This window comes from Arctopsyche grandis, chromosome 10, assembly GCF_051622035.1.
Source record: "Arctopsyche grandis isolate Sample6627 chromosome 10, ASM5162203v2, whole genome shotgun sequence".
In the NCBI taxonomy this organism is placed as follows: Eukaryota; Metazoa; Arthropoda; class Insecta; order Trichoptera; family Hydropsychidae; genus Arctopsyche; species Arctopsyche grandis.
This window is the reverse complement of record NC_135364.1, coordinates 264,733-283,797: the sequence shown is the minus strand read 5'-3', so window position 1 is coordinate 283,797 and position 19,065 is coordinate 264,733. Positions and strand designations below refer to the sequence as shown.

The 19,065-nt window shown below is 34.4% G+C and overlaps 1 protein-coding gene across 2 annotated transcripts; it reads left to right on the top strand.

Annotated features, from left to right (window-relative positions):
* The first annotated feature begins 11,884 nt into the window (after positions 1-11,884).
* LOC143918381 (kelch-like protein 35) lies at positions 11,885-18,362 on the top strand. Of its 2 annotated transcripts, XM_077440267.1 has the most exons (13): positions 11,885-12,054; positions 12,137-12,319; positions 12,591-12,797; positions 12,878-12,941; positions 13,035-13,192; positions 13,467-13,669; positions 13,737-13,934; positions 14,020-14,199; positions 14,284-14,433; positions 15,302-15,453; positions 15,555-15,762; positions 15,863-16,046; positions 16,135-18,362. In XM_077440267.1, exons 1-13 carry the CDS (start codon positions 11,982-11,984, stop codon positions 16,281-16,283), a joined length of 2,109 nt encoding a protein of 702 aa, XP_077296393.1. In that variant the 5' UTR covers positions 11,885-11,981; the 3' UTR covers positions 16,284-18,362. The 2 variants fall into 2 exon arrangements, with proteins under 2 accessions (XP_077296393.1, XP_077296395.1); XM_077440269.1 differs by lacking the exon at positions 14,284-14,433 and having other exon boundaries at positions 11,927-12,054.
* Positions 18,363-19,065: the final 703 nt, after the last annotated feature.

Sequence of the window (19,065 nt, the reverse complement as noted above, 5' to 3'; positions counted from 1 at the left end):
GAGAAATGGTTTGCTAAGTTTAAACGAGGCGAAATGAGAACCGAGGACGATGCATGCAGTGGACGCCCCAAAGAGGCTGTTACCGACGAAAACATCAAAAAAGTCCACAAAATAATTTTGGATAACCGTAAAGTGAAATTGATTGAGATAGCTGAGACCCTAAAGATATCAAAGGAACGTGTTGGACATATCGTGAATGAATATTTGGGTATGCGAAATCTCTGTTGAAAGTGGGTGCCGCGCGAGCTCACAATCGACCAAAAACAACAACGAATTGATGATTCTGAGCAGTGTTTGGAGCTGTTCAATTGTAATAAACCCGAATTTTTACGTCGATATGTGACAATGGATAAAACATGGCTCCATCATTTCACACCGGAGTCCAATCGACAGTCAGCCGAGTGGACTGCACGTGATGAAGTGACTCGAAAGCGTGGAAAGACGCAAAAGTCAGATGGCAAGGTTATGGCATCAGTATTTTGTAATGCGCATGGTATAATATTCATCGACTATCTTAAAAAGGGAAAAACCATAAACAGCGACTATTACGTAGCGTTATTGGAGCGTTTAAAGGACGAAATCGCGGAAAAACAGCCCCATTTGAAGAAGAAGAAAGTGCTGTTTCATCAAGACAATGCACCGTGTCACAAATCAATGAAAACGATGGCAAAATTGCATGAATTGGGCTTCGAATTGCTTCTGCATCCACCGCATTCTCCAGATCTGTCCCCCAGCGACTTTTTCCTGTTCTCAGACCTCAAGAGGATGCTCGCTCGACAGAAATTTTGCGCCGATGAAGAGGTAATCGCCGAAACTGAAGCCTATTTTAAAAATGGTATCGAAAAATTGTATGACCGCTATAATCGTTGTATCGCCCTCGAAGGCAACTATATTGAATAATAAAATCAAATTCTAACAAAAAAAAGATTTTTTCTATGCTAGCCTACGAACTTTTCAGCCCAACTGTTACATATGTACATATGTTCATATATCGATGAAATATAATAAATGTTTTGTGTTTGCTTAAAGTCATCGGGAAACCGTACAATATTTCAATATTACCGGTATTTCCTATCTATAATAAATATTGTAATTGGAGAGGCTTTCATCCAGTATTGGATGGCGAATGATTGTGAACGATGATGATACACATAATCATTGTAGATGATACCTAAATTGTACAATTTTGTGTAGTAAATAGATCGTTAGGTTAGGTTGAGAATTTTGCGAGTGGGCGCTTTCCGTTCCCTTGATGCGACCGTGACGAGTGGCCCTGGCAAAACGGTTTGATTTCACAAAACGGTTTGATTTCACCGCGATTTGATGACACTTTTCCGATTGCGGCCGTCGTCGGATTTTCCTTTCTCTCCTTTATCCGGCCAAGTTCCGAATCCGAGATCCGGCAGATAGCAAAAGGCGATTAGACCGGATCGCGGGATGACCGTTAACCGAAAGCCGATTTCCTTTAACGTGAACGCTTTCTTCCTCGGATTATCCGCGCTCATCTTTTCCGACGGTTTTCCTCGACAGGAACAATTTTCCGTGTAATATCGCACCACACTACCGACCGGACGAACACGAACGCATAGAAAGCGTTGGATCCCAGAACGATACTGTAATTTTCTACAAAAGTTATATTTTATTATTGTTATCTGAAAGCTCTCCTCCACCACTGAAAAATCTCGAAGCCCCCTTAGAACACATTCCCATATTTTTCCTCTTGGGAAAAATATTTATTTTTCCCAAGAGTCTTATAATTTTTGACAGTTGGATGATAGCGCGTCGCCCATCTTAGATCTTAGCAGCCAACACTTATTTATTTAAGGGTCAAGTTAGGTTAGATTAAGTTAAGGTGGGCCATATTCATTTAAGATAACATAGGTTGTTAGGGTCGGTATTTATTAAAAAAAAGCATAGTTGTTAAAGCCGGGTCAAACACATAAATAAAGCCAGGTGAAAAACTGAGAAATCAAAACACCAGTGAATGTCAGATTTTATCAACGCGTGGTCCGGTGTAAATAAAGAAACGTACGCAGATGGGGAGTACACTACCGAAAACGATCCGATATGGCAACATTAACTCTACTTCTTTTGTCAGAATGCGTAAAACTGATCTTTTCATTTAATATAATTGATCATTTATTTTAAAACCTTATCATTTCGTTTTATCTACTGATTATTTTGGTTTAATTACTGTTCATATTATTTAAATACTTATATTTAATAACTGGTCGCATAGCAACTGAGCATTTATTATATTCATTGATCAATCCATTATTTTACCTACCAAATGTTTTTTTTACTGATCAAAATGTGAATTTTTTACTAATCGGTTAAATAGAGGCCATTGTTTTCAGACATAGTATGTATTTTTGTATGTGCGTAGGTATATATACATATTTAGCCAGCAGTTTAGAATGAGCTCGTTCTCAATCATTGAGATGTGGATCGGAGCTCCGAGTCTTTTCTTGGCAAGTTAATCTACAATAGTAATAATATCTGGCGTATTATAATTTTGACCGTTTTTATCAGTAGTTTGAGACTAGGGCACAGCGTCTCACCGCGACAAGAAGCAAAGACAATGAAATAGGAGTAGTGAGTGGGTGGGGTTGTAAGAGGGCGGGTGGGCAGGCGGTCGTGGCCAGCTTAGCTCGGCTTAACGCGATTGTCGAGCCTCGGGCGAACGATCTCTTGTCTGTAATTTTGTGGGCTGCAAAGCTGCGATTTTCCGGAACGGCCCTCCGGGGAAATGCTGGCCGTTTCGTTTGCCCTTTTTTTGTGGTCGTCCTCTCGGATGGTGTGTAACAACCTCTCAGGAGCGACGCTTCGGCCCCTTCATTTACCGTGTGATCTTTTTGGTGGCGAGCTGGCGTTAGATGGCGTTAGATTTGCCGCCGGGATAAGATCGCTTAAAGAACACCCCGACCGGATTTATACGAACGAACACTAAAATCCCGGAAAATTTACGCCTTCTGAAAAGAACGCCTTTTTCGATGGCCACACAATACGTACGTACATATGTATGTACATATATCAAAAAACAAATACATAACTCCAAGCAATGTTGTAAATTGGCTCAGAACATCAAATGATGACGTATCATATATATAATATCGCTATTCTGTGTGTGTGAGATAACGCTCGCCGTACTATAATAGTCGTTTCGATTCTACATACATATGCGTGGTCTAGTGGTGTGGTGGTCAACCAGTGGCTAACCAGTGGCGGGGTCTAGTGGTGAATGTTGAATTATATCGTACTTGATGTTACGAGTTCGATTCCCGCTAAGTCTCGTTATTGGCCAGACCTTGATTTGTCATGGTCGATCGTTTCTTATCAGAATTTGCCAATTTTTCTGATTTTCATTGAAACGATTCCTGTAAAATTGGCGTTTCCTTCCCAATTTTCTGTTGCGAACCTTTAGTTATTGCTATATCTTAGGTTTCGCCATATTGCTCACCATAGCTGTCTCTGTGGTTGTTTATCGAATATAAAATTCGTATTGTTACATGAAAGTTATTCATCGTTATTTATCGTATTAATACAATATTTGTAATATCTGACGATAGATGTCAGATATTGTTTATATTTACATGTATCTATGTAATAATTATGTGGACCAGGAAGGCGCATTTGGGGTTTACCTGTTAAGCCTTCCTGGTATATTTGTATATACATATGTATGTAAATAAATAAATATGTACGTCACAGCCAAACCGCTGCCAAAACGTATACGAAGATATAATAACAAAATAAAGAAACTTCTATGTATACTTTTTGCTATCAATGTTTCCTATAGGCAAATAGACCGCCTTTATATCATTACATACGTAATTAAGCGGCCCAAGCCTCTTAGTAATATATTTAATTACATTAGTTTAAGCCGGGATCACAATTTTGATTGAAATCCTAATTATGAAATCCCACACATTTTATATATGTATTTATAGATAATATTGCCGTACATTTGTACATATTGAAATATTGTTTAAATTGCCTTTTTATTTTATTTTATAATATTTTTTTTATATTTTAGTACATTAGGTTTTTTGTTTACATTTTTTTATAGATTATCTTATTTATAATTATTCGTATTTAATTTTTAGCTTTAATAGATTTTAAATATATTTAATTTAAATATAAATATGAAATTAAATATATTTAAAAGCTATTTGAAAAAAATTCGACCGCGTGAGGATCAAACACAGGACCGACACATTTAGTTTTTGTTAACTTGCCTACCCTTGCAATGATATTTCATCGGTTACAACACTAGTCATATATTCTGTTATACATATACTAGTCATAATAGTCATCATATACATATATGTACATACACAGTTTACTTAGCTACAAACAGTTTTGATTGATTATAGTAGTTTAAAGGCTACCTTAAATCTCATTTAATTAATAATGAAAAATATCTCATCCTTCCAGTAAGTATGTGCATACATAAATTTATGTGCTTGTACTATTATGCGTATCAAAAAAAAACTAAATAAAAGCTTTTAAAAACCGCCAGAAAATCTATAATATTTTCCAGCCGAATACGAACTGCATATTTTCGTACCTGAAACATGTAAATTAATACAACACGCGATAAGAATGGAATAACATATTAACGTTCTGTTGATACATATACATATGTATGTACTCGTATGTATGTACATAGGTAAGGCGTGGATTAAGTAAGGAGGGTGATGTGGTTCAATTTCGAAAAGAGTGTCTCTCGAATGGGTTTCTTTCGGCGGCGACACGTTCATTACAGTAGTTGGATATCAGTGCGGGGTATCCGGGGTAAGGAAGGCCGTGTCCCAGGGCGCCGCCAATAAAGCCATTCGGCCACAACGAGCGCTTATCGCCTCTGTTCGACATCCAACCAATCCCATCGTCCACTTACACGTATCCACCCACCCACCCACTGTCCCTTTCCTCAACACCCCACCCCTCCCTCCGCCCAACCGAGTCTCCTGATGGTACCTTCACGTGAATCCCTTCCAAGGTACGTATGTATCATTTCAACAGTGCAGAACAACTTTGAAGTAGACAAGTTAAGAGATTTGAAACTTATGTAACTATGTACATATGTATGTACATATGTCGTATAACATGAAGAAATCAAAATATAATCGTATTCAAAGTAACAGATACGGTCGAGCATTTAACTTTTAATGTATTACATATGTACATATATGTACATACAAATATACTTAATTTCCACTCCACCTGCTTTGCCTCACTCTACATCTTCATTAGTATCTGAAGACTTCGATATTTGATTGTGATGAAGATTTCCACGTGGGGAATTTGAGAAAGCGCCATTCCCAGACACAAGTGTCCTCGAATGTGTCCCATAGCGATCTGGCTCTGACGCATTCATGTTTCCGGTGGCCCGATTCATCAGTTCTACCATCTAACAAATGCATTGACCCTATAGCTTATTGCCATACGTCAAATTTTTTTTACGATGGTTTCCGTAAAAAAATCACCCAAAAACGGGAATGAGTGGCATTGCAACGCAATAATCTAAAATGTGATCGCGTCGCCACCTGGGTTTTTAGGATAAAATAAACAAACAATTGAATAATTTCAAATGTGTTCGCTGCCTGGGTTTTTCCGACAAATTATCATTACTGTAATTTAATTTGATTATTAAGTATTAATTTGAAACTGAAGCATTCACTTATCGAAACACATTGATAAACGGGAACGGGAATTGCTTGCGTTATTGTGGCATTGCAACGAATGCCAGGCTCAGCTAGTATAAATATAAAATATACATAAGTACATAATGGTGTTACTTTATTGTTCGCTTGTCCGAAGCATATTGGAGTTTGGGTCTGTAATTTGGAGTCCCACTGAAATTAAATTCTCTCTCTTGATAGAAAGAGTTCAAAAAATATTTCTTAGATGCCTTTATATATTACCCATATTTATTTCCCACTGCCTTTTTACAAGGTATGCTAGGCTTTGACTCTTCTTATCTTCGAGAAGAATTATTGCCATTTCCAAATATTTCTTTGGAGTATTAAAGGGAAGAATCGACAACCCTTCGATTTTATTAGAATTAAAATTTTCGGCGCCTGAATGCGGTAGAGCTTTGCGTCATCATTTACTTTTTCAACTTATTCCTGCGAAAACACCTGCTTTCAATAAATCGTCTCTTGTAAAGGCTATCCGGTTCCTTAATGTGATTGATGAGCCTTTGGAGCACCTTTTCAATTGTCATGTTGATGAGCTGGTTAGTTTCTTGAGATTCAACACGAGACTATTTGAATGAGATGAATTATTGGAATTTTTATTGTTTTAATTTTGTTATTTTCTTTCTTTTGTTTTGTAAAACTGGTGTGACGCTTTGGGGCAACCTGTCAGGTCACACTGGTCATTTTATTGTTATTATTATTATAAATAAAAAATTAAATAAATATGTATGTAATAGTACATAAAATATGAAGTCGTGTGCATGTTTGGTAAGTGAGATTTTTTTTAAATAAAAATAAACGGCAGTTCGTTGAGGTGCGATCAACCGCACCTAATGGCGTCCATACATTTTCTTAACGCTTTGATCAAAAACTGTTCTCGAACCACCCCAACCCACCCCATCTCACCTCACCCTCTCTCACACCGCCACCGTTTTCATGCTCCCTAAATTAATATCTTCTAATTTTTCATCTGCACGCGGGTTTGCCTCCCTCGTCTCCCATCGGAAAATGAAAAATTAAGCTATTAAGAAGGAGTCCTTTTTTTGATCTCGCCATCAAAAGGAACAAATGAGCCCCTAAATTAATTTGCATGAATTCGTATTTTTTTCTAGAACGCCAGTGGCGGTGGTGGTGGGAGTTTTAGGGTTCTCCGGCCTATTTATGCTTATTCCCCGGGTTGTGATTCATCACGCCCCATTACTCCGACAAATTGAGGTGTTTATTTTCGACCGTGTGATAATATTGTTAGAGAAGACTGTTCATGTCACTTTATCAAATATTCATACATACATACATACATATGTATGTAAATTCATAAAATATCAGGTACATATCTATGTATAATAAAAATACCTAAGCTTAGTTGAAAAACTTTTGGACACGGTATGCTTCCCAAATATCTAATATTATTATAACCATTTTGTACCTATACATATGTATGTATGTAAATATAATATGTGTAACGGTGTCAAATGTTCTACATACATAAGTGATTCCTTACATATATCCATTTTCAATTTTGTTCTACTGAGAAGGCTCAAAAATTTCTTTAAGTTAATTAATGCAACTCTAAATGTCCACCCAATCAAAGAAATATTTGTATGTTTTTGTTGAAATAGTTTCGATAAGTTTAGATGCTCTCATAATGCGAATAAAAAAAAATGTGTTAAAAATATTCATTAACTATTTTTGTCATATGCACGTACATACATACGTATGTGTAGGTATTTCGTATTCTTTTCAATTTAAAAAAATGTATTATTAAGTCTCTCAACGAAGGAAAACGTAATAAAGTAAATTTGTTCATTGTCTTTTTTGCATAGCTGGTCTGATGGTGGTGGCGCGAATAAAAATAATTTGGCTCTTGACACAAATTAGTCACGCGTTCATAATGAAATGTTAACGTTGGGGGCGAGTTAATTACGGCTGGGAGATAAGGGGTGGGTGGACTGGATCTTTTCCACGCGTACCCTAAAATATCACATCTTCTATAAAATTACAGTTGTACCTATGTATGTACATATGTATATGTACATATTGTATTTGTACTCTGAAGTATTCCAATAAAATATCAAATTTCTATACTCTCTGTCGAAGATCCTTCCCTCCTTTTCTCCAAATATTGTAGTTTTGCAATTTTCACACTTTTTATGTATGTATGTGTGTACTCTTCTTTGTGAGTACCACTGACTAAATGCAAATCATTGAAACGAAGTTATCGACAATCTAAAATCGGTTTCTGGGTAGGACCAGGCAATTTAAGCTATTGAGCTATTAAATGAAAGCTTCCGATGAAATATATTTTCTAATTAAATGGTCGAAGAAAATAATTGAAATTGGCTTCTTTGACTCGTTTGATATTTTAAATTAACATTTCGTCAAATTAATTACTGTTCGAATCTTGCGACCAAAATTCAAAGAAATAAAAGAAAATATCAGAAATGGGGGCTAAAATTACCCTTTGGAAAGTAGCATGCGGTCGATTTTTAATTTTAATTAATAACATCTTCCATCAGAGGCACGCGTTTCGCTCAAGTGTCGCACAATTTGCGAGTTGGCCCTTAACCCTTTGCGCCCCGCAACGATGGTAATGGCGGCAACCAGATCAAAAGGAGTTGAGGGAAAAATCCAATTTCCGCGTCGCCCTTCATCACCAACTTCTTTTGCAAAAAAATATGCATATATAAATATAAATATACATATATACTATACATAAATATGTACTATATGTACATATATACTATACATATGTATATACAAGTTTTAAAAATGAATCTTCTTCCTGTTGATTGTGTATATTAGGGTTTTGAAGAAATTTATACAATGATACAATTTTATTGTATCTTCTTTTGCTTATCTCATTTTTAATTTCATTAAGTAGTCCCAAACTTATTTGATTGTTGATCATTTCTAACGTTTTGAATTAGAATTTCAGTACTCCTTCCGTAGATAGCAACGTCGCATCTTCTCTGATCAAAAATTCGATTGTAATTCGAATGGGTTTCAATGCTGTCATTAACATTTCAGCTGTTTCAACGAATTCTTCGTTATCCATATTAAGCCTTTTGGGCTGAACTTTTTATTCTTAAAAATCGTCATCTCCAATGTATTCCACCTGGTTTTACAATCCAAAATCGGTGATTGATCTTTTTTTTCAATTTCTTGTACATTAATCATGCGTACATGTATGTTTACTTGAGGTGTGCGTGCATTCGCACGGCACATCTCAGGTTTTGTTTCCTACCGCATGCGCGCTTTATGTGTTCATGCGTTGTTGTTAATTTTGTACTTGGTTATGTACAGTGTGGTTTTTTTTATTAGAACAGTGATGTGCGGTTGTTCTTGTGCGATATTCATGAACAACCGTCTCGTTCTCCGACGAAAGTGTCTCTTGGACTGTATTCGTCGGGGGGGTGGTGGCCTCATGTTGAGGGCTTTAAGGGTCAAATTCCGTGACCTTTAAAGCGGGCTTAGAATTTCTTGTACAAATTTTTGTAATACGCAATTTTTAATTGAAGACTTTTTAAAAAAATTCACAATCTTTCGAAAACATTTAGTTGATTGTTTTTCGCATTTGGATATCTACAGCCTCTATAATTTCAACGTTAGAGTTATTTATTTATTTAAAGTTTAGACCATTGTAGCATTACAGGAATTCCTAATGCGCCACAATGGTCAAAAGTATAACAGAAAAGAAAAGAAACAAAATAATAACTAAAGAAATCAGACATGACAAAAAAAACATATGTATATATATATATATATATATATATATATATATATATATATATACATACATACATACACAAACAACTAATAATAATAATAATAATAATCACAAATTATAAAAAACAAAGAATATCAGATACGTATTCATTATATGCATCTTCAGTGATTTCTTCATCATTTTCCTCATCATCGTCAGTATCTTCGTTGTTGTCCTTTATATAAATAACCCTTTTCGAGAATTCCCGAGAAATCATAAAATTTCTCGAAAATCGAGAAATAAAAAAAAAAACAAAAAAAGTCTCCAGAAATTCTCGAGAAGAATTATTATCAATCTAAAAATATCGAAAGTTAAAACAAAACATACACAATTTAAAAAAATTGCGTTAAAATTAGGTCATTCTTAATCATATAAGTATGTACTTTCATATGTATGCACATAAATACTCACATACATATACATATGTATTTTTACAATCAACGCCTGGGCTGGCAATGTGGCGTTACCAAAAAAAAAATTATGATAATTATCGTGACCTAAGATGGTAAAATTATTAAATAAATCCTAGTTAAAACAAAGACGGGAACCATAATTAAAACATTTCCATAAAAATGTAAAATAATGTTAGAATATCAAATCCACAAAAAAATTGATTTAATTTCAGTATGTTAACCTAATTGGAAACGAGCGTAGTGCTAAGCGACATTTCGTGAATATTTTAATCTCGTAATTTTTGTGATTGATAGTTAGACTTATTACACTTATAAACCAGTAGTTTTTTTTTATTTTTTTTTTGTACAAAGTGCGAATGACATAAGGCGGATTTCAGAATTTCTCATCAATCAAGACTAAATAGTCTCGAATTACTTGCTGGCCATCGAACATAAACAAGCATCAAAAATATATATGTAGAACTTAAAGAACTTAGTCATTTCGAATATTTATTATGTCATCATCATTTACAGCCATTCGCCATCCACTGCTGGATGAAGGCCTCTCCAACACGCTTCCACTCGTCTCTGTTTTGCGCAACACTCATCCATCTCATTCCGCACATTTTCCTAATTTCGTTCACCCATCTTCCTTGCGGTCTTCCTTTTACTCTTTTGCCTTCTCTCGGGTACCATTCAAGCACTTCTTTTGTCCACCTTTCGTCCATCCTCCTAGCTACGTGACCCGCCCATTGCCATTTCAATCTCTTCACTCTATCCACTATGTCCACTACCCTTGTCATATTTCTCACCCACGTGTTCCGCTTCCTGTCTTTCCTCGTTATGCCAAGCATACAGCGTTCCATACTTCTTTGAGTGCATTGGATTTTATTTTGCATCTTGTCGTTCAGTGTCCAAGTTGGGCGAGATTGTATCTCCTTGTCTTACTCCTTTTCCTATGCTAAATCTATCTGTACCTGAAAAAATTTTAACCGAAGCTGTGGCATTCTTATATATTGCAGCTAACAGTCCCACATAGGGTTCCGGCACTCCCTGTGTTTTTAGAGCGTTAATTACTGCATTATGACTAACTGTATCGAAGGCTTTCTCATAATCGACGAAACCTAGGCACAATGGCCGTTGATATTCGTTGGCGCGCTCGATTAGTTCGCCAACTACTTGGAGGTGGTCCATTGTGCTGAAATTTGCCCTAAACCCTGCCTGCTCTATCTGAAGGCTGAAGAATATATATATATATATATATATATATATATATATATATATATATATATATATATATATATATATATATATATATATATATATATATATATATATATATGTGTGTAGGTGTGTATGTATGTATATGTATATATGTGTATTTTTATATTTATGTATGTATGCACATATGTGTATTTGTGTATACGTGTAAGTATTTGTGTATATATGGATGGTGTACATATATGTTTATATAATTGTCTTTGGCCAGGAAGGCGCATTGGGTTTACCTGTTAGGCCTTCTTGGTGTAAATTAAATAAAAAATAAATAAATAAATAATAAATGTATTTTTAACTTTTATTTTTATTTGGTACTGAATGTCGACAAGGCGTCGTATATGTAGATCAGTGGTCAACATTTTAAGTTATAAGTAAAGAGGAAAATTGGATAAAAAATAATATTGTATCGATGGTCGAATACAAGTCTTTATATATGTATGTATGTTTCACTTCGCTAATGATTCAGGTGGGATTTCCCACATTCTTCCGATCATTTTGAAACTTTGCCATTTCGCGCTTTAGTCATTATAGTTTTGTGCCTATTTTTTTCAAAATGTTTTATTTATTTCCATGTAAAGTTTTCAGAAATAAATTTGGAATATTCAAATATCATACACACATTACTTATTACGAATAATGTTTTCCTCGTCGTTTTAAATATTAATTTTTGTATATATATATGTATGTACATGTGTATGATATCTGCACATGTACATATTTCCGATAACCTTTGAGGTGAAGATTTCACAAGGCTGACGGCAAACAACTGCTTTGCGTTGTAAAAACCGGATTGTTGACTGTTTATAATTATAGCATGCAGTCGTCCTATAGATTTCAACCGTTATGATCGTGTCGAGGCATCTTCTGCTTTTTGCAATATTTTTGGCCAATTTCGCTTTCCACGCGTGGGCAAAAGGTTTGTGTACATTACAATACACACGTATTAAATTATTATTCATATTGCATAAATACATATTGTTGTTTCCGTACTGTTCTAGAAAGCAACTGCGTCACTCAATCAAATCGTCCAGGACAATGTATATTCCTCGAAGACTGTCCTCCAATGAAGGAAATTTGGGAAAATCCATCCAGAAGACGTAATGATACGCAATTCGTTCTAAAATCGCTTTGCTTACAATTGAACACCCGCTTTAAAGTATGTTGCGATGCTGCAGAATCACGTAAGTGTAAACAAATTTCATTTCACACTCATACTTGTTTTTTGGTGCTAAACAATGATTATGTATAAACAATAGGTACCAGGTACTCTTACGTACATACAGGTACAATATACATAAGTGGGGGCTGGTGTCATTTCAGGAAAACGTATTTTATTTTGGTAAATTTTAAGTGGAAAATGCCGACACAAATGAATCTAATATTATATATATGCAGGTGCATATTTAATTTGCAATAATTATACCAACCATATTTCTTTGTAAATTTTTGAAGGTGTATGTCCGTCGATAGTAGAACCTACAATCGCATTCGATTGTTATAACGGAATTCAACAGATGGATTGTAATGATTATATGGTGAACGGCACAATAATCTATCCAAGATGCAATCAGTACCACGAATACAGCAAAGAACATATCTTAAGGCCTTTTCGTTGCACAAATGGTGTTTGGGATAGTGAAGTACCACTCTGTATACCCGGTTAGGATTATTTTAATCGCGTTAAATATGGTAAATGTGAGTGTGGAATATTGTATATAAAAAATAGTGTTGGCTTACAGGTGGTCCTTTATTCTGCCAGAATGGTTGGAACTGCGATGTTTTCTTGCGAATCGGTCAATATAGGTAAGTTACGTTTTATTAATTTTTTTACATATGTATATATATATTTGCGCAATTTTGTTGTGTAGTAATATTAAACAAGAATTCATTTTACAGATTTCCAGCAAACAAAGAAAAGCTGACTGTTCGTAGTACATATCTTTCGGATTTATTCAAGAATGGTGATAAGGAAGTGACAATTCCAAACACTAATGATGTTGATCCAACGACTGTTCAAGTTGTATTTGAATACATGCACAGTGATAAAACTATCAGTAAGACTAAATGTTTGTTTTGTTATCAAATATATGTATATTAGTTATACTTATTTAACTTTGAAGCAAGTACATATAATATTTACGCAATGGTTTAGGTCATTAAACTATTATATACATACATATATGTATATATGTATATCTTCATAAATTAAAAGAACGAAGGGTAAAATATTTTTCTATGAATATATAAATAATATACATAATATGTCCCATTTTTTTTATATATACATGTGTATGTACATAAAACGATTCAAGATTTGTTTAATTTCAGATTGGAAATTCGAACAAACTCCGCAAATCTTTACGCTATCCAAAATATTCGGCATGCCACAAATAGAAGATGAATGTATAAAAATACTAAAAGCACAATTAAATAAAAATAATTTTCTTAAGTATGTGAAAATTTCCGGGTTATTGAAAAACTCTGCGATGACAGATTATATAAGAGAATTTATCATTGAAAACTTTAAGAAAGTATGTGTACTTGTGTTTTTAATTGTTTTTTGAAATTTCTATTCGATATTTGTGAAATTTCCAACAGATTATATCAAAAGAAGAGTGGTTGGAATTAAATTATTCCGATATAGCTAATGTCTTCAAATCGGATAATTTACGTGTAGATTCAGAAATGCAAGCCTTTGAAGGACTGAAAAAGTGGGCACAACACAATTGGTCTCAAAGAAAATTCCAATTTCAAGACCTTCTGAAGGACATACGGTTAACACAGCTATCTAAGCAGGTACAATATTCATGCATAGGTACATATATTAAATTATCAACAATTCAAAAGATTCGATTACCAATTTCGCATTGAATCATTTCAGTTTATATCAGATAATGTGAGACCGCTTTGTGATGATGACCTAGGACGATGTTTCAGATTGGTTTGGAATGCAATTGAATGGCACAATTCCCCTGAATCGGCTAAAAAGTCGTCTCAAGAAAAGCCGAGAGCTTTCGCCATTGAACAGACTGTTTTGGTCGTAGGCGGACGCAACTCCAAAGTGAGTCAATCTATTTATTATTATTTCGATTTGATCTTAATCAGTAGTTGGCATAATCAATATTTTGTGTTCCCATAACTTTAGAGTGTCGGTAAAGTGGAAGTGTACAATCCTGACGATGACTCTTGGTCCATATTCTTTGACACTAAACTTAAAACGACTACTTTTCCTGCTGTCGTTTTTAACGAACAACTAATGATATTCGGAGGAATAGCTTCGAAATCTTTGAATCAGGTATATTACACACATATGTATATATTGTATATCGATGACAGTTACTTTTTAAAAATTTGAAAAGTGATATCAATCATATTATGGTTAAATTGAGTCCACTCTAGGGCGTTTGATTATCCTGAAATATGTTCGAGTACATGAATGTGTGTTCATGCAAGTGAATAAACCAGGGGCGTCATTTGGGGCGGTTTGAGGTGAGCAGTCCCCCCCCCCCTAGATTTGAACAGGACTATCCACGTTGTTTAATGCATTATTATGAATTTGAATTAAAATACTAAAACAACAAAAATAAAATATTGAAATTCTTTAGAACACTGTCAGGTATAAACACGTCGATTTTTCCCAGAAAAAAAATATTAACTCCCAAATATATTTTGTTTTGTTGTTTGTCTTGCTTTGAAAGATTATTTTGTACTTTATATACACTCATTTTTTTATATAAAACACCCTCCCCCCCCCTACAAAGTCATTCCTTACTGGTTAAAAATTGGCCCCCTCCCCTAAGAAAAGCTGAAATGACGCCCCTGGAATAAACTGACGAATATTGTAATTGAAACTTAGCCGAGTCGATTAACCAAAATTAAATGAGCTGATTTTCGATTGTTAAAAAGAAATACGCGTTGGCTCGAATACGTGTACGTGTGCATATGCATATACATACATTTGTACATATTATATATTAAATTCTCAACATCAAGTCCTCAATCCTCTTTAATGTAATATCCCAATCGAATCGACTGGGAATTTTCTACGGATGACATTTAAGACATATTTTGGCTTATATTTTAAATCATTATTATCGAAAGTACAAAAGAACAAGAAAAAGCTGTACAGTATTTTTTAATTGTATATTATGTGAAATTTTCAGGTTTGGTCTTTGGATATACGTTCGAAACAATTGAGTGCATTGCCTCGGATGCAACGAGAACGTTATTCATGTGCAGCTGCAGTTGTCGATGGATTTGTGTACGTCAGTGGAGGTTTGAACGATTCGCAAGTTGCTCTCGATACTGTTGAACAGTGCGTTTTTCAGCACATATTTACATATTTGTTTATCATACCTATACAAATGCACATACGTAATGAATATATCTAATATATGTGTAATATAATATTGACAGGTTCGATCCGGTAAAGCAAATCTGGAGTTTCGTAGCTCAAATGCCCCAGGCTCGTTTTGACCATGCTGCTGCATCATGGAACGGAAACATGTATTTAGTCGGAGGGGCAACTCTAGAAGGTGCATTGAATTCAGTCCATGTTTATAATCCCAAAATGAATAAATGGACTTCTATCGCGCCCATGGCATTCGCTAGATCTTCCTGCGCAGTGAGTTATTACTACTCGATAAGTATTACTTATAAAAGTAAAAGGTCAATCAGACATCAGAATTTGCGTGATTACAATCAATCATTTTCTGTATTTGTAGGCGCTAGTTTTTGACGACCAACTGTTCGTCATCGGAGGATCGACTGATTTGAGAGTGTTCAGTCGTCTGACATCAGTGATTCGTTACAATCTGTTGAACCAAACGTGGACGAAGGGCACTGATCTACCAGACAACATAGACGGGACTAAGGCGGTCGTCCTCAACGATAAAATAATCATAGCCGGTAACGATTTAAATTAAATTCAACACTCGCAACAAAATGCATCCATCTTCAATTGAATAACTTTACATATACATATGTATGTATTTAGGTGGTGCCGGTAGTAGCGACCAGTCTTACGAATACAATCCAGAAACAGATAGATGGAGACAACTGGGATCACTAAAACATCATCGACACCGTCACAATGCATTGTTGGTACCAAAAAGTTCGGTAATCAACAATGAAATTTCAAAATAAAATGCATTTTAATACTAGTGTCTAATGAACCGAGAATGTCTCAATTTTATTTTAAATTTTAATTGATGGAATAATCTATAATATTTATATGGCATTTATAACATGACAATTTTGTAGATTAATTATACATATAATGGAATATACACACATTTGTACTTATATTTTGATAAGAAAAAAAAAAGAGGTTTGTTTTTCTAATATAGCCTAAATTTATTTGTCCAATATAATATTCACAAGCTTTCGAATTAGCACTTGGAAATGAATACCGAAATTTAAAAAGATATATTATAAATATACCTACAGTTTTTTATTCTGTCGTTCAACGTTCATTATCGTCAAAGTGATATTTAAAAAGAAGTGAAATATCTCCTTTAAAATGTAAGTCACTCGCTAAGGCGGCTTTCATTTCATTATGGTTACAAAACTTGACTTTTTTCTTCACAAAATTATAGAACATGGCGCTTTCTAAACTTTTTCTTTATGCCGCAATATGTTAGTCTATATATGTATGTATGTATGTACATACTTATTACATATGTATGCATGTTATACTATCGATTAAATTAGCTCTCATAGGAGTAGTGATATTATAATTTATGTATTTGTACATATGTTAGGTACATAAATTCAACGGCAAGGGAGTCGTTCTCTAAATTTAATCATTCTCCTTAAATCATCTTTGAAGATACCTTATCATAAAATTATCTACATATGTACATATGTATATGTATATATTTCTCGGTTTATTGTATTTTATTTCAATCGAACATGTACACTCGCCTTTACAAATCGCTCCAAAGCGACGAGTGTACTAAAACAGATACAATACGATCAATACAATCAATACAACCATTTATACAAAAATCATCCTCAGTGACATCTATGGAGAAAATTTTTATTAAACAAATCGGCAATCCTCAAGACACGGGATACCTTGAGATTTGCAAGAGATGTAGGGAAGATATGCTGATTTACAGGGAACGTTTCAATGAAAATTAGAAAAATTGGCAAATGATAGGAAATGATCGACCTGGAGTCACAAACCAAGGCCTGACCAGGAGCTACTAATGGGAATCGAACCGTGAAAACTCTGCTCGAAAGCATAATGTGATCCACGCTGCTGGTTATATGTACATATGTATATGATTATCGGTTGAAGTTATAATTTGTTGTTATAGCTAATATATGTAATTTTAACAAGGTACAGTTTAAGGAGTGTAGTAGAGTCCGTTCCCTTCGGTTTTAAGTATAGTAGATAGAAGTGATGGCGTCTTATAATAAAAATGACAAAGTGGTGTATCCGGTTACGTCGCCAATAAACGCTAAATGGACTCCTTATTCCCAATGCAACGCATCGCCATAAAACAACTTTTAAGAGTGGCTTTAGAGACTCCAATTTTTATATTTCCACGGCACTTAACACACACCCTCGGGATCGGGACCTACTTCTGTCACTTACAGAAAGTGTTCTTCTAACTCTCCACCAATTAATATTTACTTTCGCCACTCGACAATAATAATCCTCTACGATTGTTGGAAAATTTAATCATATTACAACAACAACGTGTACCTACTCATGATCACATTCAATTGTAGATTAGATTATAATGGGTGTGTGATATTATGCACATATCAGCCAGCAGTTTGGCTTAGTGATAGCGTATATATTTAGCATCACTGAGGTCATAGGTTCGTGTCCTCGCCACTGCTGGTTAGATTTGGGGGTTTTGTGACTCCAAATCGATCGTTTCTCTATCAGAGTTTGCCAATTTTATCTGATCATTGCTGAAACGGTTCCTGAAAATTGGTATTAAAAATCTAATCCTGTTGTCACAAAAATCTGCCTGTGTATAATTTGTATTAATTATACACAGTAATCTGAAATCCATAGATGTCACTATGATTATTATTTCTGATTAATTGTTATATTCTATATATTGATTGTATATGTATCTATAAATCTGATTGTATATGTATGTATTACTGTATTTCTGATTTCTGATTGTTTATGTATTTCATTAACGTACACCCGTCGCATTGGAGCAAATCTGTAATGGCGAGTGTGTATTGATTTGTGACAATAAATAAAATAAAAAATAAAATAAAATATTATTATATCAAATGTTTTAGAATTCTCATAATCATATGTACTTCTTTGAGGAAATCTTTAAGGATATGCAAGAAAATACAAAAGCGCATACATATTATCCAAGCATACGCGGATATGCATACATATGTAATTCTACCCAAAGAAACTATTATACATTTTTACATACATATGTATGTATGTATATTTTATTTTATTTTATTTTTATTTTACATACATATATACAAATATACCAGGAAGGCTTAACAGGTAAATCCCAAATGCGCCTTCCTGGTCCACATAATTATTACATAGATACATGTAAATCTAAACATATTTGTAATATCTGACATCTATCGTCAGATATTACAAATATCGTATTAATACGATAAATAACAATACGAATTTTATATTCGATAAACAACCACAGAGACATCTATGGTGAGCAATATGGCGAAACCTAAGATATAACAATAACTAGAGGTTCGCAACATAACATTGGGAAGGAAACGCCAATTTTACAGGAATCGTTTCAATGAAAATCAGAAAAATTGGCAAATTCTGATAAGAAACGATCGACCTTGACAAACCAAGGTCTGGCCAATAGCGAGACTTAGCGGGAATCGAACTCGTAACATCAAGTACGAGATAATTCAACATTCACCACTAGACCACGTTACTGGTTAACTTATATAA

Bases quoted from the DNA above. Each gene is read 5' to 3' on its own strand.
- LOC143918381 (XM_077440267.1), top strand. From the start codon at position 11,982: ATGATCGTGTCGAGGCATCTTCTGCTTTTTGCAATATTTTTGGCCAAT. The intron at 12,942-13,034 runs GTAAGTTACGTT...TTCATTTTACAG, and splicing joins TTGCGAATCGGTCAATATAG to ATTTCCAGCAAACAAAGAAA. The intron at 15,454-15,554 runs GTGCGTTTTTCA...TAATATTGACAG, and splicing joins GCTCTCGATACTGTTGAACA to GTTCGATCCGGTAAAGCAAA.